This window comes from Pelophylax lessonae, assembly GCF_965119305.1.
Source record: "Pelophylax lessonae genome assembly, chromosome: 8".
NCBI classification, from domain to species: domain Eukaryota; kingdom Metazoa; phylum Chordata; class Amphibia; order Anura; family Ranidae; genus Pelophylax; species Pelophylax lessonae.
The window spans coordinates 126,507,841-126,535,464 of NC_138775.1; the positions used below are offsets into that span (position 1 = coordinate 126,507,841).

At 43.3% G+C, this 27,624-nt stretch overlaps 1 protein-coding gene across 1 annotated transcript in view; it reads left to right on the forward strand.

The window, feature by feature from the left end:
* GUCY2C (guanylate cyclase 2C) overlaps positions 1-27,624 on the forward strand; it is a gene marked incomplete at both ends in the record, with an annotated part of 728,187 nt that overhangs the window by 159,275 nt on the left and 541,288 nt on the right. Inside the window, one exon of the mRNA XM_082266300.1 lies at positions 18,127-18,212. Within this exon, the coding sequence (XP_082122426.1) occupies positions 18,127-18,212 (86 nt within the window). The remainder of the gene's footprint in view (positions 1-18,126; positions 18,213-27,624) is intronic.

Below are 27,624 nucleotides of genomic sequence, written 5' to 3' on the forward strand. Positions count from 1 at the left end.
GGCTTGTCTTGCTGACATTCAGCGGCGACACAACCTGCCCGTCAGGCATCTTATTTGTGACTGCCAGACGCAATGGAACTCAATCTTGACAGGTTCTGGGGAGCTTGGGTTTTTTTCACCCCGTCAGTGGCTGCTCATGCACGACGCATGCAAACTTCTGCGGCCATTTGATGAGATCGACAAACTGGTCAGTTGCGACCGGGGCGCCATCAGTGACATTGTACCTTACACCTTCTTTCTGGAGCGTGCATTGCTTCGTGTCATTGATCAAGCCGTCGAGGAGCAGGAGCAGGAAGATGAGGAAGCCGCAATGTTGGAGGAATTCCCAGGGGGTGCTACTCCATCTGAGACAAGTCAACAACAGGAGTCTGAAGAGGAGTCAGAGGAGGATGGTGCCAGGACGGATGAGGAGGAGCAAGAAGAGCATGCTTTAAACCTTTCTGGGATCCCTGGTGTTGTCCGTGGATGGGGGGGAGGAGAACGAGGACAACATTATCCTGGATGATGAGCAGGAGCCAGGCCACTACACCGCTTCCAGTTTAGTGCAAATGTGGGCCTTCATGCTCCAGTGTTTTAAGGGGGACCCCCGTATAAAAACCATAAAGGGCACTGTTTGTACGTTTTGATATGCCTTTTTTTGAAAAATTAATAAAAATGATATGTTTAAAAAAAAAACAAAACATAAAGGGCAAGGACCAGTACTGGGTGGCAACGTACTTAGAACCTCGGTACAAACAAAAAATGGCGGAAATGTTACCACCATCAGAGGGCGGTCAGAATGCAGCACTTCTAGGCCTTTCTTCGAGAAATGCTGCATTTTGCTTTTGCATGCGCTGGCAGAGGAATTTCCACTCACAGAGAAACAGTTGTGGGTACCAATCCAACAGCGCCTGCAAGAAGAGGGCGTTTTGAAGATGTGTTGGTCACTTCTGATATGAGATCATCTTTCAGCCGACCCATCGACAGCTGTACTCCGGATCCAGCATCAGGGAACGCCTAGACCAACAGGTGTACGACTACATCGTGTTAACGGCCGATGTGGACGCTCTGAGGAGTGATGAACCCCTGGACTACTGGGTGGGCAGGCTTGACCTCTGGCCAAAGCTTGCACAATTTGCAATGGAACTGTTGGCTTGCTCCCCCCCGTCCAGTGTCCTGTCCGAAAGGACGTTCAGGGCAGCAGGGGGAATCTAGACCGATAAGCGCACTCGCCTAGCTCATGACAGTGTTGACTACCTCACATTTATAAAAATGAATGAGGCATCAATCTCAGAGGAATTCAACACATGTGACCAGTAGACCATGTTTGATTAATTTTATTCCATTGAATGCCTAATTTTTGGGGCCTGTAATGGCCAGACGACACTTACTTCTGTATCCTGTGAATGCCTAATGTACCTTCAGCCACAGAATAAAAAGTTCTTTGCTGTCAGGTGAACGCATGTGGGCTAATTTTTGGAGCCTGTAATGGCCGGGCGACACTTACTTCTGTATCCTGTGAATGCCTTATGTACCTTCAGCCACAGAAGACAACGCTCTTTGCTGTCAGGTGAACACCTGTTGGCTAATATTTGGGGCCTGTACTGGCCGACCCTTACTTCTTTATCCTGTGAATGCCTAATTTTTCAGACTGGAATTGAAAATCAATGGGTCTGTAAACGTTCTGCCAAATTGTGGAACGGATGCGGACCCATTTTACAGACGTGTGAATGGACCCTATATGTATTTGACATGTATTTACCGGCTGCTGTCAGTTCTGGCTGATTTAGAAAAAAAATTTAAATTATTTTTTGCTGAAAAAAAAAAAAATTATAATAATATTATGGCAACTTTTACAATAGCAATACTTCTGTTATGACAGTGTCCATGCTGTGGGACAATTTGTGCACAGCTAGTAAGCATTTTGTGGCTGCAAATATGACCTGAAGGTTTTTAAAGTTCGTCTGCCATTAAAGTCAATAGGGCCCGCCGCGAACTTGCGGTTCGCCAACATTTGAGAAAGTTCACGGATAACGTTCCCGGTCAATGTTCGTCTATCACTAATGACATATAATTTTTAAAACCGAGGAGAGGGAGTTTCCAAAAAGAAAGTGACTGCTCTGGGCTTCAATAAAATGGCGGCCTTTTACAGCACACACTAATTTTGCTAACATAATTATTAATGTTGAATGTTAGGGATGGGTCGAAAGACCCCCTGTTTGGTTCGCATCAGAACTTTGCAAAAGTTTGGAACCGAATTACCAACCCCATTGAAGTCTATGAGATAGAAACTTTAAAAATGAAAACTGCCCATTTTGAAGGCTTATGTGCAAGTAAATGGGCATACAATGGTAATGGGGGTCCGGGTACTGCCCTAGGGGACATGCATCAATGAAAAAAACATTGCTTTTCAATGAGCAACGATTTACTGATGCCTAAAGTGAAACCATCAAAATAAGAAATAACAAAAATGAAAAATTCCTTTCAATATAGTTCCCTGCGAGGGGGGGTCCTTTTAGTCTACCTGTAAAGTGGCACATCTGTACTGTGTGTAGAAGCTGCTGTAGCAGTAATTGCATTTATAAAGCCAAAAAAAAAAACAGACATTTTTCCTGTCAGCTCTCTTGATTTTGTAAACAACGGCTTGGGGAGCCATCTGTATGATGAGGCCACAATGTAGTGCACTTGAACAAGATTAGAGATTTTTTGGATAAATTCTGGTGTCTCTTTGAATAGAAGTAACCGGTGTGGAAAAACTGGTCTTTGGGTGTCCATGGTGCCTTCACACTGTAACCCTATAGAGGTACACTTGAAAGCAAGAATTGGCCTTGCTGTCAAAAAATGAAATATGCACCTGTCAAACAGGGGCAGAAAAATTGGTCTTTGGGTGTCTGTGGCACCTTCACACCATAACCCTTGTAAGGACTCACATCAAATGTAGAGCTTTTAAAGGACACCCCCATTCGCTTTTCTTCCTTATAAGGGCTTTTCTCGCCCATGTTTATTAAAAGAAAGTTAATCAAGCACAAAATAACAGGGTTTCCCTAGCAGGGGATTCATCATTTCAGCCTTAAATCAAAAAATACGATCATTCAGCCCCTCTGGCTTGAACTTGCCGCACTGCCACTCTGGTCTTAAACTCCAGGCCCTTGCCTGTCTCCTACAGATTAGTTGCTCACTAGCGATGAGCTTAGTGTTCGACTCGAACATTGGCTGTTCGCCCATTCGTCGAATGGCAAACAAATTGGCTTCTTTGCAGGAAATTTGAGCCCCCACATGCATAATGCACTGCGCGCTTGCAGTGCATTACGTGATTTGCCAAAGCATGCACCCTGACCTTCAGCAGCCGCGTGTGGAGTGTGAGGGTGAGATAGGAAGTTGAGTTCTTCCAACAATGTTTTTGGTTTAGGTCCCCACCAACACCCAAGGCCTAATTTTTCTGCACTTGTATGACAGGTGCATACATTTGAAATTTTGTATGTAATTTTTAACAGCAGGCCCTGTCCCTGTGCCCTACACCCAGCAAGAGTAACTGAGCGGTTATAGTGTTCAGGTATCACCAGCATCAAAGGCCCAATTTTTCTGCACCTGTACGACAAGTTCATGCAATTTCAATTTCGTACCTAATTTTTAACGGCAGGGCCTGTCCCTGTGCCCAGCAAGAGTAACTGTGAGGGGTTACAGTGTTTAAGCACCATCAACACCAAAGGCCCAATTTTTCTGCACCTGTATGACAAGTGCATGGGATTTCAAATTTGTATGGAGTTTTTACCAGCAGGGCCTGTTCCTGCTCCCAGCAAGAGTAACGGCGAGGGGTTGCTGTGTTCAGGCACTACCAACAACCAAGGCCCAATTTTTCTGCACCTGTATGACAAGTACATGCAATTTCAAATCGAATTTTTTACAGCATGGCTCGTTCTTGCACCCTGCACCTTTTTTAAATTTTTTGGCTGGTATGGGCTGGGGGGGGGGGGACCCCACGCCGTTTTTTTTTTTTTTTTTTCATTTTTTTAATCTGTATTGCTGGGAGCCCACAATACATTACAGCCAGGAGCAAGTTGAAATGACATTTTGTTTCCTTTTGAAATGTCAGTATTGCTGCAAAATGCTGCATACATCGCACAAATGCGCCACTTACAGGAACATTAAAGGGACCCCCCCAGGCACGATATTTAAAGGAATTTTTCATTTCTATAGTTTCACTTTAAGCATCATTAAAATCACTGCTCCTTTAAAAACGATCGTTTTAAAAAGAAAATTAAAAAATTGCATTGGTACATGTCCCCCAGGTCAGTACCCGGACCCCCATACACTTTTTTTGGGCAATAACTTGCATTTAAGCCTTTAAAATTGATTTTTGATGTTCGAGTCCCATAGACCTCCCGTCTGTCGGGGTGGAGCCCAGATCCATGGTCAGGCTACTACTAAAAGCCCAGCACACACCTGAACAATTATACTGGCTGATCTGGATCCTGGACCCAGGATTGAAGATTTAATCCCACCCGGATCACTTAGAAATCTCCAGGCTCCAGGTACCAAAATTGACTTTTTAAAACCCTGGAGCCCTTTAACCCATCTGGTTGAGAACTGTAACACACCAGCCTACCCTCTTAAACTTGGCACCTCTGTCCCAGCGATCACCCACAAGGGCCAAACCCTGTCTTAACAGGTGACTTTCCCTGAATCCCCATGAATTTTTATGGGTGTGCTTCCAAAAGCAATACCTTTTCTTTTGGACCACACTAATCACCTTACCACAAGGGGACTGACCAAGGACTTCTCTTTACCTCTGAAGAGGTCACATTTTTAAACACTTTTAGCCATAAGTGTGGGCACTTTTATTTGGTTTATGTTAGTCCCTCTCTGCATTCTAAGTACGAGCACCCTCTTACTGTCTAAACTTAGCTTTGCTTGTTTCCCCAGGTACACAGCATGTTTTTTTTGTCAGCTTCATAACTAACATATTTAGCACAATCTATTTCAGTAGGGTTCTGCCAGGCAGTGTCTGAAGAGGAATCGCACAAAGCGGAGTGGTTGTCTATTATGGCAACATCACTATCCACCAAGTCCATTGGCATATGACCCTCTTTCAGCAACTGTCCTGACACCAAATCATCATTGCATAATTTCACCTTTGGGTTGATGACCCCCTACCACACCCCATATACCTGTGCCCTCTGGCACTTCCGTTCAGACTTCTGTCCTGTAGTACTCCCCATCTTTAGTCACCAATTTTGCACAGTCCAGTCTCTTTAAAGCAACTTGCTTTTCTCCTCACCTGCACACACAGATTGTGCAGTCTCCTGCACCAAAACACAGTACATATAACAGATGAACTTACTTTATTGCAGGGATCTTGGATTGTGCCCAATGCATTCCTCCACCAATGATAAGGACTCACATCAAATGTAGAGCTTTTAAAAGGACACCGCCACTCGGTTGTCTTCCTTTTAAGGGCTTTCCTCGTCCATGTTTATTAAAAAAGAAAGGTCAACAAGCACAAAATAACAGGGTTTCCCTCACAGGGGTTTCAGCATTTCAGTCTTAAATCAAAAAATACGATCATTCAGCCCTTCTGGTTTAACCTTGCAGCACAGCTGCTCTGGCCTTAAACTCCAGGCCCTTGTCTGTCTCCAGCAGACTGGTTGCTCACCCACTGGGTGCACATAGATAGCAGCCTCGTTCTGGACTGACTCCCACGTGGAACCCTCCTGACTCCTGGGCCAGACCTCCTGTCTCCAGGGGCGGAGCCCTCCTGACTTCTGGGCCAGACCTCCTGTTTGCCGGGGTGGAGCCCAGAACCATGGCACACATCTGAACAATTATTATGCTGGCTGTTCTGAATATCTGGACCCAGGATTGGAGATTTCATCCCAACCAGATAAATTAGAAATCTCCAGGCTCCAGGTCCCAAAATTGACTTTCAAAACACTGAGGAAACTGAAAAACCAGTTTCCTATTCATGTCACAAGCTCCCTGGAGTCCCTCAACCCATCTGGTTGATAACTCTGGGTCACAACCTCTTTTTAGTCCCTGGCAGGACAACGCTCTGCCACACCCTATGGAGGTACTATTGATGAAAGCAAAAATTGCCTTGCTGTCAAAAATTGAAATTTTATGCACCTGTCAAACAGGAGTGGTAAAATTGGTCTTTGGGTCCCCATAAACCCATAGAGGTACTGTTGATGAAAGCAAGAATTGGCCTTGCTGTCGAAAAATGAAATGATATGCACCTGTCAAACAGGTGCAGAAAAAGTGGTCTTTGGGTGTCGGAGGTGCCTTCACACTGTAACCACTGCACCACCAAATTGGGGACATGTGCCAGGCATGGCACGTGTCAACTTTCCCTGTCTAAGGGCAGACAGGAGATTTGTGCCCTTATCACACACCACCATTTCTGGCTCCAGCTGGCATGGCGTGAACCACGTCTGGGCCTGCCCCTGCAGAGCTGCAAGAATCTCTGCTGCAGTGTGGTTCCTGTCCCCTAGACATCAACTGAAGCACTGCATGGCACCTTTTAGCTTGACTCATTGAATAGCCCCTTGAATGCTTAGGGGGTACTTGTGGTTCCTAGGACAATTCAGCAGAGGAGGGTATAGAGGAGGAGGGCGTAGAGCTGACAAATCTCCTATCATCACCACTAGCTGTATAGAGACTAGGGATGATCGAACGGTTCGGGTCGACCATCGGTTCGACCCGAACATTGACTGTTCGAAATTCGGCCGAATTCCGAACTTTTTACTGAAAAAGTTCGGAATTCGGCAACCAGAACCGACCAAAATGCAATGGGACAGGAACTGGGCTTTAAAAGCCTGTGATTGGACCAGAACCATCAGTAAAAGCCAATTGAGGGGGCAGGAGGATGCTAGGAATGCGATTGGAGTGACTAGGGGGTCCAGAGGCCAATCAGTAGTGAATACGCCCCACAGTTTATAAGATAGCCCCGCCAAATCTCTAGCATTGTAATACAGGGATGTGGAAGAGAGTGGAAACAGTTCTGTTACTCCTGCTTCAAAAGTATCATTTAGCAATTATTAGTGTGAGGAAAGGGATATCTAGTGTAGTTAGGGTACTATTTTCCACTATAGTTAGATTCAATAATCTAGTTTCTGTAGGGACTGTGTTAAGTGTCAGGGGGACCGTAGTGTAGTGTAGGGGGAACTGACTCTGACTGCTATGGCAGGTTGACCAAACCCTCCCATGTCAGGGTGACATAGAAAAAAGATCGTTTGTATTAGAATTGCAGTAAAGCAGGATAGTGGCTCCGCTACTTTTACACCTGGCCATTTTTGTTGCAGGCGTTTATTGGGCTTTTTTGTGGATGTCTTTGGAGGCAGGCATGACATCTGAACTTCTGTGTAGGGGTATATATACACACACACACATGTCTGTATATATACACATACACATATAGAGGTGTGAAAGTAGCAGAACCCTATGCCTGCGCTAATGAAATTATTTGCAGGCATAGGGCTCCGCTCCTATCACACCTATATGTGTGTATGTGTATAAATACATATATGTGTGTGTGTATATATACACCTATACAGAAGTTCAGATGTTATGCCTGCCTCCAAAGACGCCCAAAAAATGCCCAAAAAAAAACGCCTGCAACAACACACCTGGAAGTTTTTGTTGCAGGCGTTTTTTTGGGCATTTTTTGGGCGTCTTTGGAGGCAGGCATAACATCTGAACTTCTGTGTAGGGGTATTTATACACACACACACATATATGAATTTATACACATACACACATATAGGTGTGAAAGTAGCAGAACCCTATGCCTGCGCTAATGAAATTATTTGCAGGCATAGGGCTCCGCTCCTATCACACCTATATGTGTGTATGTGTATAAATACATATAAGTGTGTGTATATATACCCCTATACAGAAGTTCAGATGTTATGCCTGCCTCCAAAGATGTCCAAAAAAGGTGGGGTGCTACTGGCAGATGTGCTGCAAGAACCTGGGACACCATGCGCTATACCGTCATCCCTGTCAGTGGAGGCTGCTGAGAGCTCATGAGGTATAGCGGGAATAAACTGAGGTGAGTAAGGAGGAAGAACAGAATTGCGTCCCTTTTGTGTGGCTTTCAGGTGCTCTTGCCAATGGGCTGCGTGGTGGGAGGTTAAATGCCTTGTTAAGCACGTGGTACCCAAATGGCTGGTGTTTTTGCCACGCTTGAAGTGCTTGAGACAAAGTTTGCAAATTGCAACAGTTTCGATCGGCTGCACATGTGCTAAAAAAGGCCCAGACAGCTGGGAGATAACAGCTCCACAATGTGAAGGAATAGGGTGGCTGCCTCATTTGGGTTGTGCCTCAACCTCACGTTCCCTGATGGCTGCCTCAACCTCACGTTCCTCCTCTGCTCTATGCGGCACCCAGGTCCCATCAGTGACCTCATCTCCTACATCCTCATCACCACTGGAGACAACTTGGCAATACACTGCGGCTGGGTGAACATAACTGTCAGTTTGTGTACCAGCATTCTGCCCTCTCTGTAGGCTCATGTTCCTACCTTTCTCAACCTGAGAACCAACATCCAAATCAAGTTATGGTTGTGCATCGTCAAGGAGCAAGTGGCTGACGCTGTGTTCAAATAACTCAGCTGACTCCTCCATACCTGATGCTGGGGCTATGGCAGGAATAGCTGTGGACAAGGAGGCAGATTTAGCCACTCATGCAGCTGCAGTAGACTGTGCATTAGTCTCTGCTTGGGTGACAAAAAGGATGAGGAGGAGGAGGATGGTTTGGTAAGCCAGTTCAACACCTAATCTGCATGTTGTGGCTGGATAGCACGTCCACTTTTGCCTGTGGACACATACGCTGCTTGCCCCCTCACAGTGCCTTAGGAACATCTGCCTCTCCTTGCTGGCCTCCCAGACATGATGGGGGGGTGCTTATTAAAAAAAAGTAATAAAGATGTGGAAATGTGTACATGGATGCAATTTAATTAATGGAAAGTGGTGTTTGGTGCACTTTAACCTGAGTACTCACTATACAGACTGATTCCACTGACACACTACGATATACTGCAGTAAAAATTGCACTGACGCACTAAAATATACTGTGTTAAACGTGCACGAACGCACTGAAATATACTGCGTTAAGCAGCACATAATGCACTGAAGTACACCGTGTTAAACGTGCACTAACACACAGAAATATACTGCGTTAAGCGTGCACTAACACACTGAACTAAATTGCGTTATATGGAACGTAATGCACTGAAATATACTGCGTTAAACATGCAGTAATGCACTGAAATATACTGCGTTAAACGGCATGTAATGCACTGAAATATACTGCGTTAAAAATGCACTAACGCACAGAAATATACTACGTTACATGTGCACTAACACACTGAACCATACTGCGTTAAGTGGCATGTAACGCACTGAAATATACTGCGTTAAAAAGCATATAACGCACTAAAATATACTACGTTAAACATGCAGTAACGCACTGAAATATACTGCATTAAATGGCACATAATGCACTGAAATATTCTGCGTTAAAACGTGCACTAACGCACAGAAACATACTGGGTTAACTAAAATAAAAAAAAATACTAGAATTAACGTGCAGTAACGCACAATTATACTGCATTAAACGTGCAGTTACTCACATAAATATACTTAGTTAAATGTGCACTAACATACTGGACTATACTGCAGTAAACCTGCCCTGACAAAATAAACTGACACTAATGTATGGTCTCTACAGTCACACTGACTCAACTATCACTAGATTCACACTAAACTTATTCTACGCTGACAATAGAATCAGAATAGCACACTAACTCTAGTAGCACTGAACAGAGCACTGTTCTATCTCTCTCCATGCCGATATCGCACTAAAAATGGCCGCTATTGAAAGAATAGTTTTATGGTGTGGGGCAGGACTAAGAGCAATGAGCCATGATTGGATAGAGCCATCATTACTTTCTCCAATCATGGCTCGGACTATGCTCTATTCCCTGATTGGGCAAAGCTTGCATTGCTTCAGCCAATCAGGGCTTCCAATGCACTGTGCAGCAGTGCATTGGGGTCATTTGACAGACCAAACAAATGGTCGAACGCCCCGATAATTCAGGTATTCGTCTAACCCTTCACCCATCCCTATTGAATGTCTGTTCTTCAGTCAAAGAACATTAATAGTTCTCAAACTGTTATGAGCAAAGTTCAGTTTTAACTGTTTCCCAAAACATTTACATTTATTCTGACTCCAAATGTTGTTATACTGACGTATCCCTTACTGAGACCTCTATGCCTGGCTTGTAAAAGCAGATACAATCACTGCAGACAGTCTTTATCAGATAGCTAAACTCACCAAACACCTTTTTCAGGTATAGCCGACAACAAGATGTAGCAGATGATTGAAAAGACGGTATTTGCGGGTCAAAACATGGTAATGTGTTCCCGGATGCGAGCAGATTACATGAAATAAATAAAACAAACTGAAACATGAAGCAGAAATACTGTACATAACAAGTGGGAGGCAACACAGATAAGACAGAAAAACATGGTATAATAACCACAAGATGGCAGTATATTAACTAATTATACTGAGGCCAAATAAACACAGGCTAAGAAAATTAATCGTAAAAATTCTGAACTTACAGTATTATGAACATTAACCATGACCATGCATTGTATGATATTTTCATGCAACAAGTGTAACAGCACACACCCCATCTGGTATTGTAAGATACCACTATATTAGATCATGTAGTTATGCAAGTGCAAATAAACAACAGTGCAATTTTCAGTTCTCTTGAACAGTGTTTCTCAACTCCGGTCCTCAGGGCACACTAACAGGCCAGATTTGCAAGAAAACTGAAATACATCACAGGTGATATAATTTGCTGCTCAGTGATTGCAGTATTCTAGTCTGCATCTCCCTAAGATAATATTTTAATCTCGCCTGATAGTGTGCCCTGAGGACTGGAGTTGAGAGACACTGCTCTTGAAGACCTGAAAGACAAAAAGGAACATGCATATGTATGCAACAACAATAACTGCAATATAAGGCATCTAGTAGTGCCAATTAAAATTCAAGGCACATCCTCCTTGGAAGGATCCAACAAACCCAAGTAAGGAAGTTCAGTCTCCAAAAGGCAAGAGCAAAACAAGTGCTGTGATGGGTCTGAGGAAGTACCTTATCTGGCAACTTTCATCTCTACCTTATGTGCCATACCATCATCACTAAGAATGGTCTTTACAATGAGCCCCATGGGCCATTCACTTCCTTTAGCCTAGCCTGCAATTCCCAGATTTAAATCTTTAAATCCTGTGGCATGATCACCATCACAAGGCTTTCATCACAGCAGCACTGTTTGAGGCAATCTTATGGAGTCTGAGGTTGGTTTCAGAAAGCATACCTTGAGTCCTGTGGAGCAGGTCTATGGCTTTTTCCTCTGTAGGATTAATGATCTGAGTCCATTGTTCACGTAGAAGTCTTTCTCAATGAAGTGTCAAGCATCTGCACCATACTCCTTTTCAACATCAAGAGCAGTCCTTTGCAGACCATATGTTGCAACAGCAGGTGAGGGACTGTTTCTAAAGTCATGTACTTTCATGCAGTACTCATTCACTTCATTGTTTATATTGTTGTCCAGTGTTGGGGGTAACTAGTTACAAAGTAACTGATTACAGTAACTACATTACTTTTTTTGGTAACTAAGTAATGTAACTAGTTACAATACTAATATTGGTAACTACACTACTTTACTAGGATATAGGAAGTAACTACACTACTTTACTAGGCTATAGGAACGCGCTTTCCTGCGTTACCCAAGCCGTGCGATACAATCGTTATTTCGAAGAATAGAGAGGGATGAAGTTGATGACTTTTTGTTGCACTTTATGTTTTATTCTTTTTTTTCTGGTTTTGTTCTCATGTTTCCCAAAGCCTGTGTTTATACAATAAACTCTATGCAGAAAGAGTGTCATGTATCTTCCTCTACACGGTCAATTAAGAAAGAGGAAAGTAAAGTAATAAGTAGTGAAGTTACTTTTCAAATGCAGTAACTAGTAAAGTAATCTTGTTACAATTTACAGAAGTAACTAGTAACTAGTTACTTTTTTTGAGTAACTACCCCAACACTGTTGTTGTCACAGTGCCGCAGAAACCTTAGGTAGTTCCTGCGGTCGTCTTACTATAAAGCAATAGAACATTTGTTTAATGTTAGCAGTTATGGCAACTGGCTCTCTTCTGAACCTCATAAGTACTCTTACAAGGTTATTGGTTAAGTTGGGACCAGTGAGAAGAACATCATTCAGGGAGACACCTTGATGCTTGGCACTGGAGTCAAACACTACCCTGATTTGATTTGGTTTACATGGATGATACTCTGAAGAAAGGTAAACACCAGCACTCGTCATGTTCTAGAAGAGGTGTAGCCGGCTCAGCGAGATCATTGTCAAAGATCCTTTTCATAATGGTAATGAAATGTTCCTTCATTTCAGGCCTGTTCATGAGAGTTCGCTGAAGTGGGTTGAATCAAGATAAAGCTTGTTCAAGATAGTTTGGAAGCCTAACCTTATTGTAGCACGAAGCGGTAAAAGTGAAACAAAGCTGTCAGATTTATCTTTGAAAAATTATTTGTCAATATTCTGATGAGCACTCTATCTTCAATTGACAAGGCTATTCTGTTGTCATCACTTGTAGTACAAAACACTGTGCTACCTAAGTTGTAATCATGGGATTGGAGTAACATCAGATACCTGAATGATGTCAAGGGGCTTCTCCTTTACTTCATAATAAGGCTATTGTCTGAAGTGAGATGTACGCCCATTTCTTAACACGTACATTTTGAACGAGTTGATCTCAGATTCTATTCAAAGCATACATCGCCCACTATTACCCAGCCTAGATCAAGTCTTTGTGCATATGGGGCATCGTCAGATCCATTGCACTGCTGGCGTACTTTATGCACTCTAAAAATGACTCTTCCCAGCAAGACTAAGATTTCAGCATCCATGTCCATTGGAGGAATCTCAGAAACCAGGACCCTAGGTGGGGATGGTGATACACAGCTTCTGGAGTAGGAATTTCTTCCCTGTTTGGTATTTGGTCACACTCAAATAATGTTAGCAAGGGTATGCCCTTCTTTGCCTTGATACTGTATGGGAGATCATGAACCCATCGGCCCTTCTGCCAAGGTTTCTACACGACTAGAACAGGTGTTGAGAGTATATGGTGTTGCATGTCCCTTTATGCCAATGATCTCAACGAATTGTAGGTTTAACCAGGGATCTATTGCTCTGCTCATCTATTATGACATACATCATGGTAGTTTTTCTAGGTTGATCCTTCAGATATATTTTGAATAGGCTTGCCTTGGCACAGCATTTGTGGCTTGATCTTTCTCCACAGACTTCAGTACATGATAAAGAAACATTTGTTGGGGCTGGAGCATGACCTTGTTGCTTCCACCATGATTTGAAGTAGGCCTCGATGTAGATGGCTGATGTGGGTTGTCTGGAAGTGGAGCAGAATGCATAGCTGTACTGTGTTTGTCACTACTGCAGTCTGTGAGCTTGACGACAACTTTACAATTTTTAGCAAAATGCTCATAGGGACCTATAGCATGTTCCAAGTTTCTGAAGAGTCTCCCTGTGTTCTTGGACTTTGCCCTAAGTCCACGACATTTCTTAACAGGGTAAGGTTTTTGTGAATAGGGCATTGACGATCAGGATCTTTATCTCTATCACCCGAATCACTCCGGTGAGCAGGAGAGGATACGTGAGGTGAGATGTCTGTCTTTTTAGCACATCCTGCTCTATTTAAGGCTCCTTGAATAGCTGCTTTGTTATTATACTTTAATGATGATAAAGCAGGCAAGCCAGATTCACTAAAGCTGAAGCTGGAATCATTTCTTGTCCAGGCTTGTTCACACATGAACCTGCAAAAAATGTGATAATGGAGGAAAAAATAAATTATAGTCTTTTTAAATTTTTAGCCCTTTTGAGCCCATTTCTCTTGCAGGTTGTATGGCAGTTTAGACGCTACTGGATTCACACCATGAGTGGTCTCCAGATAGCTTAGTCCAGGTAGACAAGGGTCTGTCTTTGCTAACTTTAGCTCCATGAGAAGGTCGCTTAGTTCTTGAAGCTTGCAATGATCTTAGTTACCTATTTTTGGAAAGTTTTGCTGTCTCTTGAATAGAGCGCTCTTTGGCTTCAGAGCTACCAGAGGTTTGCTCAAATCTTGCCCATGTAGCAGCAAGACCTGCATCTGGGTAGTCAATGTGTACTGCTCTCAGTCTTTTAACACGATATGAAGATTCTGACTCCAGCCCCTTTATGAGTAGTGCCCCCCTAGGTCGACTGAAGGCAGGGTGTAACCTCCAGAGGCAGGGAGCGAGCTTGCATTTAACCCAGGGCTGAGTCCATGGGGAGTTTTGAACAGAAATTTGGGCACCAGTCACTTTAGATCATTTCAAAGCTTTAATGTGGAACTTGAAAAAAAGTAGTCAGAGAGAGGGTTAGGGGTCTTCGCTACCAGTAGCAGATCACTTACAGGCTCCTTGGATCCAGAAAAAGTACAGCTTCACAGTAAAAGGACCTTTTAGCTGACCTGGCGATACTGAAAACATGTTTTCAGATTGTAGAACAAGATCCAGCTTTACAGTGTCAGAACCTTTAAGCTGACCCGGCAACACTAAGCATGTTTTAGATGTAGATACGTCCTCCTAATGAGTCACCAGGTCCTCTTGAGAGAACGGCCTTTATGCTGGCTCTCTCCAGCAAGGGTCCTCTCCTGGATCTTCTCAATTTGGCTTGGCTTATTCCAAGCTGGGCAAAACAGCCTTAGGACCATCTCAGGATTAGTAGGTCCCAGACAGGCTTCTGGGCCTACACGCAGAGCTCATTCCAGCAGCATGTCCCCAGGCAAGGAGCAAGCACATGGCCCCGCCCTAATATATATCCTCTCCCAGAATTCACCAGTGGCCAAGAACCTCCTACTGGACTGGCTGGAAAAAATAATAAATAATAATAATAACAAATATTCATAACTCAACCTAGTTGTACTCAGTATGTATCTCATACTGGCCTGTGGTACCAGTGACCACAGCACAACCTAATTGAGATTAGGGAAAGACCAGATAAACTGTGCAATCTGTGTTGAGAGTCCGAACAGTATTGTTAGTAAGAGGCAAATCATTTTGTATCATTGCAAACATTATGCCCTAGCACAAATTTACTGGTGCGTTCAACTGGATCTTTCAGTTCTGCTGTAATAGAACCAGAATTAGTACTTTTTCCCATTGCTTGTGCAAAATGACGTAAAATGACGTTACAAGAAGTGTTGCATGAACTGTGGCTTGTCGCTGTGAGTCGTCTTGTCATTCGCTGGAGGTGATGTTTACTGTGTAGATGCACTTGTCTTGTGGACTTGAAGAGGCTCAGGCTTGTGCAGGTTGGAGGTCTCTTTTGAGAGTCCGAACTGTATTGTTAGTAAGAGGTATATAATTCTGTATCATTGCAAACATTATGCCCTAGCACAAATTTACTGGTGAATTCAACTGGATCTTACAGTTCTGCTGGAATAGAATAGTCCAAATGAGTACCTTTCTCCCATTGCTTGTTCAAGGGCCTTCAGCCTTGCTATGGTAGCTGCTTCTTCCTTTCCATTTGCAGAATTTTTGTTTGGGATTCCGTCTCTGCTGGCAAGCTGCCATCTCTTCTTGAAGAGTTTTGCTTTGAGCTTGCATTTCACCTTTTCTGGCAAAGGAGCTTTACACCATATTTGCTTCCAGACTTGCGTGGGCCCCTATCAGCTTGTTGCTCTAATGTTGTGCTTCTGGAGCAAGAGGCTCCAAGAAGAACATGCTGTAAGCTTAGTAAATATGGATTTATGAGATCTGGTCTCATTGCAGGTGAGCAATGCAGAATTTTGCCTTATCCTTAGCATCTTGCACTAAGATCTCCTTGTTGGTTTAGTTCATCTCTTAGTTAATTCTGTTAAAGAGCCCTTTATATTGGTGTCCTTTAAGAAAGCTGTGTATTTTACAGACAGTCACTGGTGGCATGTGTATGCTGCAGATAGTCAATCTATAGAGTCTCTTCATCATTAAACTTGGCAAACTGACATGCAGTATTTAGTTTTATCCCATAGATCTGACAGATTGCTGGAGAACTCATCTCTGGTGGTTTCATAGTTTTCTCTAAGTTTCTGTGTTGGTATTATTGTGCGTTTTGGTCCTACACTTTACACTGCAATTTCTGCTCCCTGTACATCTGTGTGGTCAGATGCATGATGTATCTGTGTAGATTCAGCGATATTAGAGTGTTCAGAGCCTTGTGTAGACATTTTTCAAGTTTTGCAAAAAATGGTCATTGTTTCTTTAAGAAGATGAACAGCAGCTTAGACAGGATGACAGTCCAATGCAGAGAAGTATTCAACATTTACAGGTGAAGCGCAGTAAGCTTGTGCGACCATGTGCTTTCGCAAGATAGCGGATTGCACTGAGCTTGATTACAGCTTGGACACACATATACACAGCAGGCGGTAGGAATTCTACCATGTTTTCACTATTCTGACCCCAACTGTTGTAAAAGTGATTATCCCTAGCAGAGACCTCTCTGCCTGGCTTTTAAAAGCAGATAGAACTGTGGACAGTCTTTATCAGATAACTGACCTCACCAAACACCATCCAATGAGATTTTTATTGAATGCAGCAGCTATGGCAGACAAGATGTAGCAAATGATTAAAAAGACAGTATTTGCCAGTCAAAATGTGGTAAAGTGTTCCAGGATGTGAGCAGATTACATGAGGCCTAGAGACAAGTGGCCATCTTCATCCCAATAAATATAAACTGAAAACGGAAGCTGAAATACATAAACATGGTGCAATAACCATAATAACCACAAGATGGTAGTATATTAACCAATTATACTGAGACCAAATAAACATTGGCTAAGGAAATTAACTGTATAAATTCTCAATTTACAGTAATATGAATATTAGCCAGGACTATGCATTGTATTAAATTGTCATGCAACAAGTGTAACAGCACAACATTTAAGGCATGTTTTGTATGATAACTATTACATTTGCTTGTGCTGTCATCCCGAACTATTAAGCCAAAAAGGCCTGGTGTCATAACTGATTACATGTGAAGCACCATGGGAACTGCAGATCAAACAGAGTTTAAGATGGCAGCTTCCTTGGTTCTAAAGCAGGGGTCTCCAAACTTTCTAAAAAAGGGCCAGTTCACTGTCCTTTAGACTTTAGGGCGCTGAACTGTGGCCATTGGGACTAGCAATTGGCCTGGAGTCAGTGGAAGTAAACAGTGCATCGTTAGCTTTAGGCTACATTCACACCTGAGCGTAGCGTTTTTCGCGCGTTTTTTTACCGCGATTTTACCGCGATTTTTGCGGCGTTTTTTACCGCGATTTTACCGCGATTTTTACCGCGATTTTTGTGCAGGCGTTTTTAGATTGAATAGAGATCAATGGAAAACGCCTGTAATCTGCCCAAAAAGAAGCTCATGTACTTTTTTGAGCGTTGGGCGTTTTGTATACAGCGTCAAAACGCTCAGATGTGAACAGGGGCCATTGAAATGAATAGGATTTGTCTTGTTGGGCGTTTTGAGAGCTGATCCTAGAGCAGAAAAACGCCCCAAAAACGCCCCAAAACGCCTAGATGTGAACGGAGCCTTAGGAGTAGTGCTCCATCGTTGGTGTCAACGGGAGAAATAGTTCCCTGTTGTCAGAAACAGAAATTTTGGCCCATTGTTGGTGTCAGTGGGAGGAAAAGTGCTACAAGGGCCGGGTAAAGGCAAGCAAAAGGCTGCAGTTTGGAAATCCCTGCTCTAAAGAATGGGAGGGTTTTTGTTTGGCTTTAAGAATTTTACTGTGGTTTTGGACAAAGAGTCTATATTAGATGTAGTTAAATGTTGTAAAATGATTTATGTGTGTCCTAACAACTGCAAACATTTGTGGCTTTGTAAACTAAACAGTGCTCTAAACTTTGTGCAATAAATCAGTGCTAAAAAAATAAATGAAAATAAAAACTTCTTGGTTACTAGGTGGTATATGATACCAATACTGATAAGCCATAATAATGTTTATCTACCCTTTGCACATGTTGTTTTTCTTGGCACCAACATATTAATTTGTATTTTCCTTCATTAGGTGCTTCGGGCCCAGTACTACTTGATGGGGTGGGTGATCGAGATCTAAATCTGACTCTTCTCTACAGTTCTGTGCTAACAAAAAAAGTATGTATACGCTGCTGAAACCAACTAGACATTTGAAAATAATATATTGAACAGTGTCGTGCAGTATAGGATAAAATAATGAATAATAAACTTATTTAATGCCAAAAATCATATATACAAAAAAAAAAAAAAAAATGAACTCTGCAATTTTACAATAGTTATAAAATGTCCTTCAGTTATCCATGGGTGCATCCATTATCATTTTCTACTACTTGTTTCATAAATACTGTACTCTTTCTGCAATGTTTCTGTGAATCACTTCAACATCTATTGTGTAAAACCCATTACCAACATTCAAAAGCTCTCATGCTTTCAGTGCTTTGACCCATTTCATGCACTTTCCGTTTAAACAGGGTATGATGTACCAGTAATGTTGTTCCCCTCTGCCGTATACAGATGTCATTCAATCCACCTCTATCCACAGGAATCCTTCAGTGTTTGTATATGGGAAGCTCAAAAATAGAAGGATATATATATATATATATATATATATATATATATATACTGTATGTGGTATACTAATCTTTGGCCTGTCCCTGGATACAGTCCCAGACATTTTTTTGTTGAAGACCAAAGACAATTCCATACAAACAGTCTTATTAGAATATCCCTGATACAGAAAGACATTGCCAAAAGGATATAAACAAGCGGTCACCATATTATTGAAGCTTTTCCAATCAATGTCAAAATGCTTCCAAATACATAACTAAAATTCAGATAAAAAACAGCAATTAAAACATACTAATACTCTAAAAATGTTATCGTCCTTCTTATTCATTGATACCAAATACAGGTATATACTGGAGTGTGTAGCTGGAACTGAATACACAGACTAAATATGACCCTGCTATGATATGTGACACTACCTTATACTCTATCTAATTGGTGTGTATTTAAAGGGCCACACATCCTGAAATTACTATGCATGAAACAAGTTAGACATAAGATATAAGATGTTCCTCCTCGTGCATATGGTTTGTCCATTTAAAGGGCCATACACCCGATATTGATTACAAGTGAATCTATAGAATGTGTTAAAAGAAAACTGGTCTAGCACTTGCAATTGTGTACATCTCCATCCCTAAAATTTTGTAAAGACAAGAGAACGGTCGCCCAGGCGGGACTTTATATGAGGTTGCCACAATAGTCATGAAGAGTCAAAGAGTAAAATGTATTAGTAGAGTAAAAGCATACAATCAATATAAATGTATAGCCATAAGTATAGTTACAAAACATGTATAGCATGTAGAAAACAATTGACAAAATAGCAGCAAATTGCGCATGATGACAGCATTGCAGCATCCGTGTAGCATAGTATTGGGTATATCTGTATTGAAAACTCTACGCGTTTCGTGGGTCTAATATGCCCACTCATCAGGAGTATATAAGTAGATCTGTCTAAAAGTAAATAATAAAAAATAAAATATCAATATTTGCTGTGCGTTTATATTGGCCAACAACTGTGAAGTTTCAACAAATGTATGACCCAAGTGGGGAAACAACACTTACATTGGGCCAAATCAGATTGAGAAATGCTGCCATGAGGTGGGGTGCCAACGTCTGATCCGGGAGCTGAAGAGACAAGAGTACCCACAAGAAAATGGGGAGCCGGGCAAGGAAACATGAGTGATGGAAAATGTGATATGACACTGGCTGAAAAATGCAAGAAATAGTATATCAAAGTGTTAGAATATGGGCTGTATCACATAGTGAAACATGAAAGTATTCAATGTACAAGGTATGTTCCAGCAGAAACTGTGTCAACATTAGAGAAGGAAAAAAAAAAAAACGAAAGAAAGCACCGAAGAAAAATAGTGATGAGAAAGCTGTGATGAATAAAATAAAGTGAGGAAGATGAGCTCATATGGTTTCATAACACTGGTTGAGTAAGCATAGTATCTCAGGATATTAAAAGTACAAAAAAGTATCAATATAATAAAGATGATACAAATAAAAATATATAATGAAATTGAGACAGGTGTAGGAACCATAGAGTAATGAGCTCGCAGGGTGGTGCCTGTTCTAAGGACAGCAATGCTGGGAGTAGTGAGAGACTGAAAGAGTGAAGTGTCTAAAAGAATGGGAGGTGGAGATGGTGAAGGAAGTGGTGGGAATTAGACAAGGTGTGTAATTATGTCCACATAGTAAACCCATTGGAGAGAGAAAATATAGGATATCAGTGCATGAAAGGACAGAAGTGCATAAAAGTTGAGTTCCTCACCCGAATATCCACATAGTTTGCACGTAGATTTTGTCCCTAGCGCCATGTGTATGGTAGGACAAACCGAACTTGTTCGTCAACATGGAAAAAGCCAGCACAAGCTGGCAACCATGACCATAGATGTTACAACCATAACTAGCACATGTAGACGCTGCAATTGCATCATCTTTATTATATTGATACTTTTTTGTAATTAATATCCTGAGATACTATGCTAACTCAACCAGTGTTATGAAACCATATGAGCTCATCTTCCTCACTTTATTTTATTCATCACAGCTTTCTCATCACTATTTTTCTTCGGCGCTTTCTTTCGTTTTTTTTTTTTTTTTTTTTCCTTCTCTAATGTTGACACAGTTTCTGCTGGAACATACCTTGTACATTGAATACTTTCATGTTTCACTATGTGATACAGCCCATATTCTAATACTTTGATATACTATTTCTTGCATTTTTCAGCCAGTGTCATATCACATTTTCCATCACTCATGTTTCCTTGCCCGGCTCCCCATTTTCTTGTGGGTACTCTTGTCTCTTCAGCTCCCGGATCAGACGTTGGCACCCCACCTCATGGCAGCATTTCTCAATCTGATTTGGCCCAATGTAAGTGTTGTTTCCCCACTTGGGTCATACATTTTTTGAAACTTCACAGTTGTTGGCCAATATAAACGCACAGCAAATATTGATATTTTATTTTTTATTATTTACTTTTAGACAGATCTACTTATATACTCCTGATGAGTGGGCATATTAGACCCACGAAACGCGTAGAGTTTTCAATACAGATATACCCAATACTATGCTACACGGATGCTGCAATGCTGTCATCATGCGCAATTTGCTGCTATTTTGTCAATTGTTTTCTACATGCTGTACATGTTTTGTAACTATACTTATGGCTATACATTTATATTGATTGTATGCTTTTACTCTACTAATAAATTTTACTCTTTGACTCTTCATGACTATTGTGGCAACCTCATATAAAGTCCCGCCTGGGCGACCGTTCTCTTGTCTTTATAGAATGTGTTAAAGGAACATGCACCCCCTGTATCGGATGTGTATGGGAAAAACAAAGTACCCTACCCAGTAATCCTCAAAGAAACTGTTGACATTGAAATCAACAGGGTGAATATACAAGGTTGCGCTGATATATATATGTGAAGCTGCTACCAAAGATCCAGATACCTAGTATGGAATTCAATTTTGAAAGTTTAATAGTCTGGTGCGCTAAACAAATAAACAAATGAACAAATAATATGTGTGTGATCACAAATTATTCCACGTGACACTAACATCAATAAAGAAATATTGACTGTGTGAATATACAACAAATGATATTCCAATGTGAGATACACCGAAATGGGGTGTGAGTACAATAAACAAAGTCCACAATGTGAAGTCTGTGCTAAAGTAAATTATTGTGTGGCAATTTCAGTGATGAGTGAATCCCAAATAGGTCATCCACCCAGTGTTGTGTGAAACTTGTAAGATTCCCACCACCTTCAGGATTCACTTCTCATCAGGATTCACTTCTCATCAGCTAATAGGGATTTTCAGGCAGAAATAATTACACTTCAGAGTGGTAAATCCTCAAACCGTGAAAAGAAGATGAAATTCATATACACCCCTTGTGTTAGAGACAAATATAGCCTCTTACCAGATACAGGGTGTATTCCAGCTTAAGTAAACTATTGTTACCGGATCTTCCTCTTTATGGTTATATGGGATACCAGACTTCCCTGATGGTTTCTAATGGCTAATAGCTGGCTGGCGGGAAGCCACGATGATGAGGCCACAACATGACGGAAATGGCGGCATTTTTGCAAGTTATCAGAAAGCTGGCAAACACATGCATATCCAGCCCACCAGTTTAAGGGCTGTAGTACTAGATTTCCATGGGTTAGCAGCAGCTTAACCGGTTGCCGACCGCCGCACGACTATATACTGCGGCGGTCAGCCCCGGCCAGGCAGAGTGACGTATGGGTACGTCACTCGCCTGTCACTGACCAAGAACCCCCTGCGTATTTTAAGGTTAAACCACCTTTCCTTTAGTTTTAATGAGTGGCAACGTGTCTTATTGTATTCCCTTTCTCTGAATAGGTTTTTCCATATGCTAGGGTTGCCAGTACAGTAGTTGTACATTGATATCATATCCCCCCTCAATCGTCTCTTCTCCAGAGAGAATAAGTCCAGTGCTTGTAGTCTTTCCTCATAGCTGATGTCCTCCATTCCCCTAATTATTTTTGTTGCCCTTCTCTGGACTTTCTCCAGTTCCAGCACATCCTTCCTGAGGACCGGTGCCCAGAACTGGACAGCATACTCCAGATGTGGCTGGACCAGAGTCTTGTAGAGTGGGAGAATAATCTCTTTATTTCTGGAGTGAATCCCCTTTTTTATACATCCCAGTATTCTGTTGGCTTTGTTTGCAGCGGCTTGGCATTGCATGCCACTGCCAAGCCTGTTGTCTACCAGTACCCCCAGGTCCTTTTCCATCCTAGACTAGCCCAGAGGTTCCCCCTCCTAATGAGTAGCTTGCTTTCTGGTTTCTGGCACCCAAGTGCATTACTTTACATTTTTCAACATTAAACCTCATCTGCCATGTAGTTGCCCACCCCATTATTTTGTTCAGGTCCGCTTGTAAGGTTTCCACATCCTGCTCAGAAGATATTGGCATGCTTAGTTTAGTATCATCCGCAAATACTGAGATTTTACTCAATATCCTCTCCTCTAGATCATTTATGAATAAATTAAATAGGATTGGCCCCAGGACAGAACCCTGGGGGACCCCGCTTTCCACACCCGCCCAATCTGAGTACTCCCCATTAATCACCACCCTTTGCAACCTCCCCTGGAGCCAGTTCTCTATCCAGGTACTCACCTTATGGTCCATACCTACCTTCCTTAATTTGAACAGTAAGCGTTTGTGGGAAACGGTGTCAAAGGCCTTTGCAAAGTCCAGATACACCACATCCACAAGCTTACCTTTATCTAGGTGGCAGCTCACTTCATCATTGAAGGTTAATAGATTGGTTTGGCAAGAACGATTTTTCATGAATCCATGCAGATTACTACTAATTATACCGTTTTCATTACTAAAGTCTTTTATGTGGTCCCTTAACATCCCCTCAAAATTCTTGCAGACTACTGATGTTAGGCTGACCGGCCTATAGTTACCCGGGATATATCTCGGCCCCTTTTTATATATTGGTACCACGTTGGCTTTTTTCCAATCAGCTGGCACCATACCCACCTGTAAACTATCCTTAAAGATCAAGAATAATGGTCTGGCAATCACCTGGCTGAGCTCCTTAAGAAACCTCGGATGCAAGCCATCCGGTCCCGGTGATTTATTTATGTTAAGTTTCTCTAGTTTAGTTCTAAGTCTATCTTCTGTTAGCCATGGCGATAGTTCCTGAGGTGTGTTGTTTAGTTTGGCCTTACAAGCTGGGTTAGTGTAGCCTCCCAATTCTTTTGTGAAGACTTAAGAGAAGAAATTATTTAACACTACCGCCTTTTCCCTGTCCTCTGTGGCCAAAACTCCCTTATCATCTTTTATAGGGCCAATGTGTTCTGGCCTCGCTTTCTTACTGTTTATATACTTAAAGAATTTTTTAGGGTTCTTTTTACTCTTTTCCGCTATATGTCTCTCGTGTTCTATTTTAGCCGCCCTGATTTCGTCTTTACATTTCTTATTACACTCTTTGTAATGCTTGAATGCTGCCAATGACCCCTCAGTCTTGTATTTTTTGAAGGCCTTTCCTTTAGCATTAATATGCGTTTTTCTGTTGGAGTTTAGCCACCCAGGGTTTAGTTTTGCTCTTTTAAATTTATTTCCCTTTGGAATGCACTGGTCAATCCCTTTGTTAACTATGCTCTTGAAGCACTCCCATTTTTCCTCCATGTTCTTTGTTCCCAGGGTTCTATCCCATTTGATATTTTCTAGCAGAGAGCGCAGTTTTGGGAAATTGGCTCTTTTGAAATTCAGTGTCCTTATATTGCCCTTGTGTTTCCTATTACTATAATTAATACTGAAACGAATTGACCTATGGTCACTGTTTCCTAAGTTGCCCCGTATTTCTATATCCATGAGCAGGTCTGTATTGTTGGTAATCAGTAGGTCAAGTACCGCATTGTTTCTTGTCGGTGCATTCACCATCTGACCCATGAAATTGTCCTGCAAAACATTTAGGAACTGCCGAGCCTTGGCTGAATGCGCGGTTCCTTCTGCCCAGTCTATATCTGGATAATTAAAGTCCCCCATTATAATGACATTTCCCATCCTTGCTGCCAATCCTATCTGTAAAAGGAGGTCCGCCTCCCCCTCCTCCCTCCGGTTGGGGGGCCTATAGCATACGCCCAATATTACCTTCCCCACAGTGCCTTCCCTTTGAAGTTCTACCCATAGGGATTCTGCCTCGTCTATAGCTCCATTATTAATATCATCCCTCATATTTACCTGTACACTGTTCTTAATATACAGACATACCCCTCTCCCTTTTTTAACTTCTCTATCTCTGCGATAAAGGGAATACCCCTGAATGGTCGCCATCCAGTCATGAGAGCTGTCAAACCAAGTCTCTGTTATCCCCACAAAATCTAAGTCCTCCTCAAACATCAGTAGCTCCAGCTCTTCCATCGTTAGCCAGGCTTCTGGCATTGGTATACAAACCTCGTAATTTTGACCGGTTACATATATCCTCATTTGATGTTTTTAGGCTGCTCTCTTGATTTTTCCCCATACCCACCCTGGGTTTAGGAGCTCCGAACACCCTACCGCTAATGCCCCCATTTCTGCCCTCTGAATCTTGCTTTCCACTGGCTAATTCTACATCTGTACCCCCCCCCCCCATCACCTAGTTTAAAACCCCCTCTAATTTTGTGACCATCCTCTCACCCAGTACGGCTGCACCCTCCCCATTTAGGTGCAATCCATCCCTACCAAAGAGCCGGTGGCCGACTGAGAAGTCGGCCCAGTTCTCCAGGAACCCAAAACCCTCCTTACTACACCAGCTCCTCAGCCACTTGTTAACTTCCCTAATCTCCTGCTGCCTCTCTGGTGTGGCTCGAGGTACAGGTAGTATTTCTGAAAATACTACCTTGGAGGTCCTACTCCTCAACTTAGCGCCTAAGTCCCTAAAATCGTTTAGGACTCTCCATCTTCCTCTGCCTATGTCATTGGTACCCACGTGTACCATGACAGCTGGGTCTTCCCCAGCTCCACCCAGTAATCTGTCCACCCGATCCGCGATGTGCCGAACCCGAGCGCCCGGTAAACAACAAACTGTTCGGCACCCATGGTCTTTGTGACAGATTGCCCTCTCTGTCCTTCTACCCCTACCACCAGCACCTGTCTTTCCTTCCCCTTTCTCCCGGCCTTACTGGAGGAGTTCTTCCCCTGGCAGCTAGGGGCGTCACTCTGCTACAGCAATGCTGGTCCCTGACTGGTTTCCCCAACATCACACAACGGGGCGTATCTATTGGGGTGCTCCAGCCCAGGACCGGCCTCCTCGCCTTGTCCCCTTCTACCCCTCCTAACTGTCACCCCTCTACTCTGCTCTGATGCCTGCACCTCCAATACTCCGCCCACGTCTGTGCAGGCCCCTGCCTGCGCCTGACGGGTACAATCCCGGCTCTCCTTCGGTATGGACATTCGGCTCAGTGTTGCCAGCTGCCTCCCTAGATTCAGGACCTGAGCTTCCAGGGAAGCAACGTGCTTACATTTTGAGCATTTGTATTCGCCCTCAATCGCATGATCGAGGAACGCATACATATCACAAGATGTACACCGAGTCGCATCTCCACACCCGCCGGGCATTGTACCTACTAATGGGTATTTAGTAATTAAAGTCTGTCCTGTGTGGTTGTTTCCTGGCTTCTTAACTCTACCTTCTCACCCTCTGGTACTCCGCTACACTCAATTGACACTCAGTCGCACAACACTCACAATCGCACAGCCTGGTCACTCGCACAACACTCAGTCGCACAACACTCAGTCGCACAACACTCAGTCGCACAACGCCCAGTCGCACAACGCCCACAGCCGCCCAACGCTCAGTCGCACAACAGTCGCACAACACTCTCAGTTGCACAACACTCTTAGTTGCACAACACTCTTAGTCGCACAGCCCGGTCAGACGCACAACACTCTCAGTCGCACAACACTCTCAGTCGCACAGTCCGGTCAGACGCACAGCCCAGTCAGAGGCACAAAACTCACAGTTGCACAGCCCGGTCAGTCGCACAACACTCACAGTCACACAGCCCGGTCAGTCGCGCACAAAACTCACAGTCGCACAGCCCGATCAGTCGCACCACCCGGTCAGTCGCAGTCGTAGAGCACAGTCACACAACACTCACAGTCGCACAGCCCGGTCAGTCGCAGAGCCTGGTCAGTGTCAGAGCCCGGTCAGTCACAGAGCCCGGTCAGTCACAGAGCAGTCAGTAGCAGAGTAGTCGGTCGCAGAGTAGTCGGTTGCAGAGCAGTCGGTCGCAGAGCACAGACAGTTGCCTACAGTCCCTAGCTATTCCCCTTTGGTTCCCCCCCACCAGCTGCAAAACAGCTGATCGGTCACCTACTCACGTGCTGCTGTTCCGTTTCACCAGCTCACTCCCAGTCCTTCAGCCCCCCTGGCCGTCCTCCGCCGCTGCCGCCGTTTGGTGGTCACAGGTGGTCCCCCGCACGTCTCCCCCCGCAGCTCCTAATCACTCACACACACTCAGTGCTGCACACGCTGCACACGCTGCCACACACACACAGCTTCCGGCTTCTGGTCCTTTTCTCAGCGCCTCCCCCGCACGTCCGGCTCACAGCGCACCTCCTCGCTCACAGGAATGTCCCGTTGCATCGGCAGTCCCCCTTCAGTCACTAGCTTCTGTCCGAGTCTCCCTCAGCTGTTCCCCCTCTCCTCTCCTCATGGTGCTCTCCTCTGCCTCTAGTGGCCCAAGCAGTCCAATATATTGGATCTTCATTCTCCATATCAATCTCAGTCTGTCCCAAAGTTGCAGTGGATACTTACTTTTCGTTCTCTAATTTTTCCCCCTCCGCCCCCTATTGTGCACCACTATTTCTGTCTGGTGAGCACAGGTATTTTAAGAAGGAGGGGAAGAGGGGAGGAGGGCAGGGGGTTGCCTACTTGATGTTAATTGAGAATCTCTGCATCTTACAAAGCTTGTTCATCCTACCTTGAA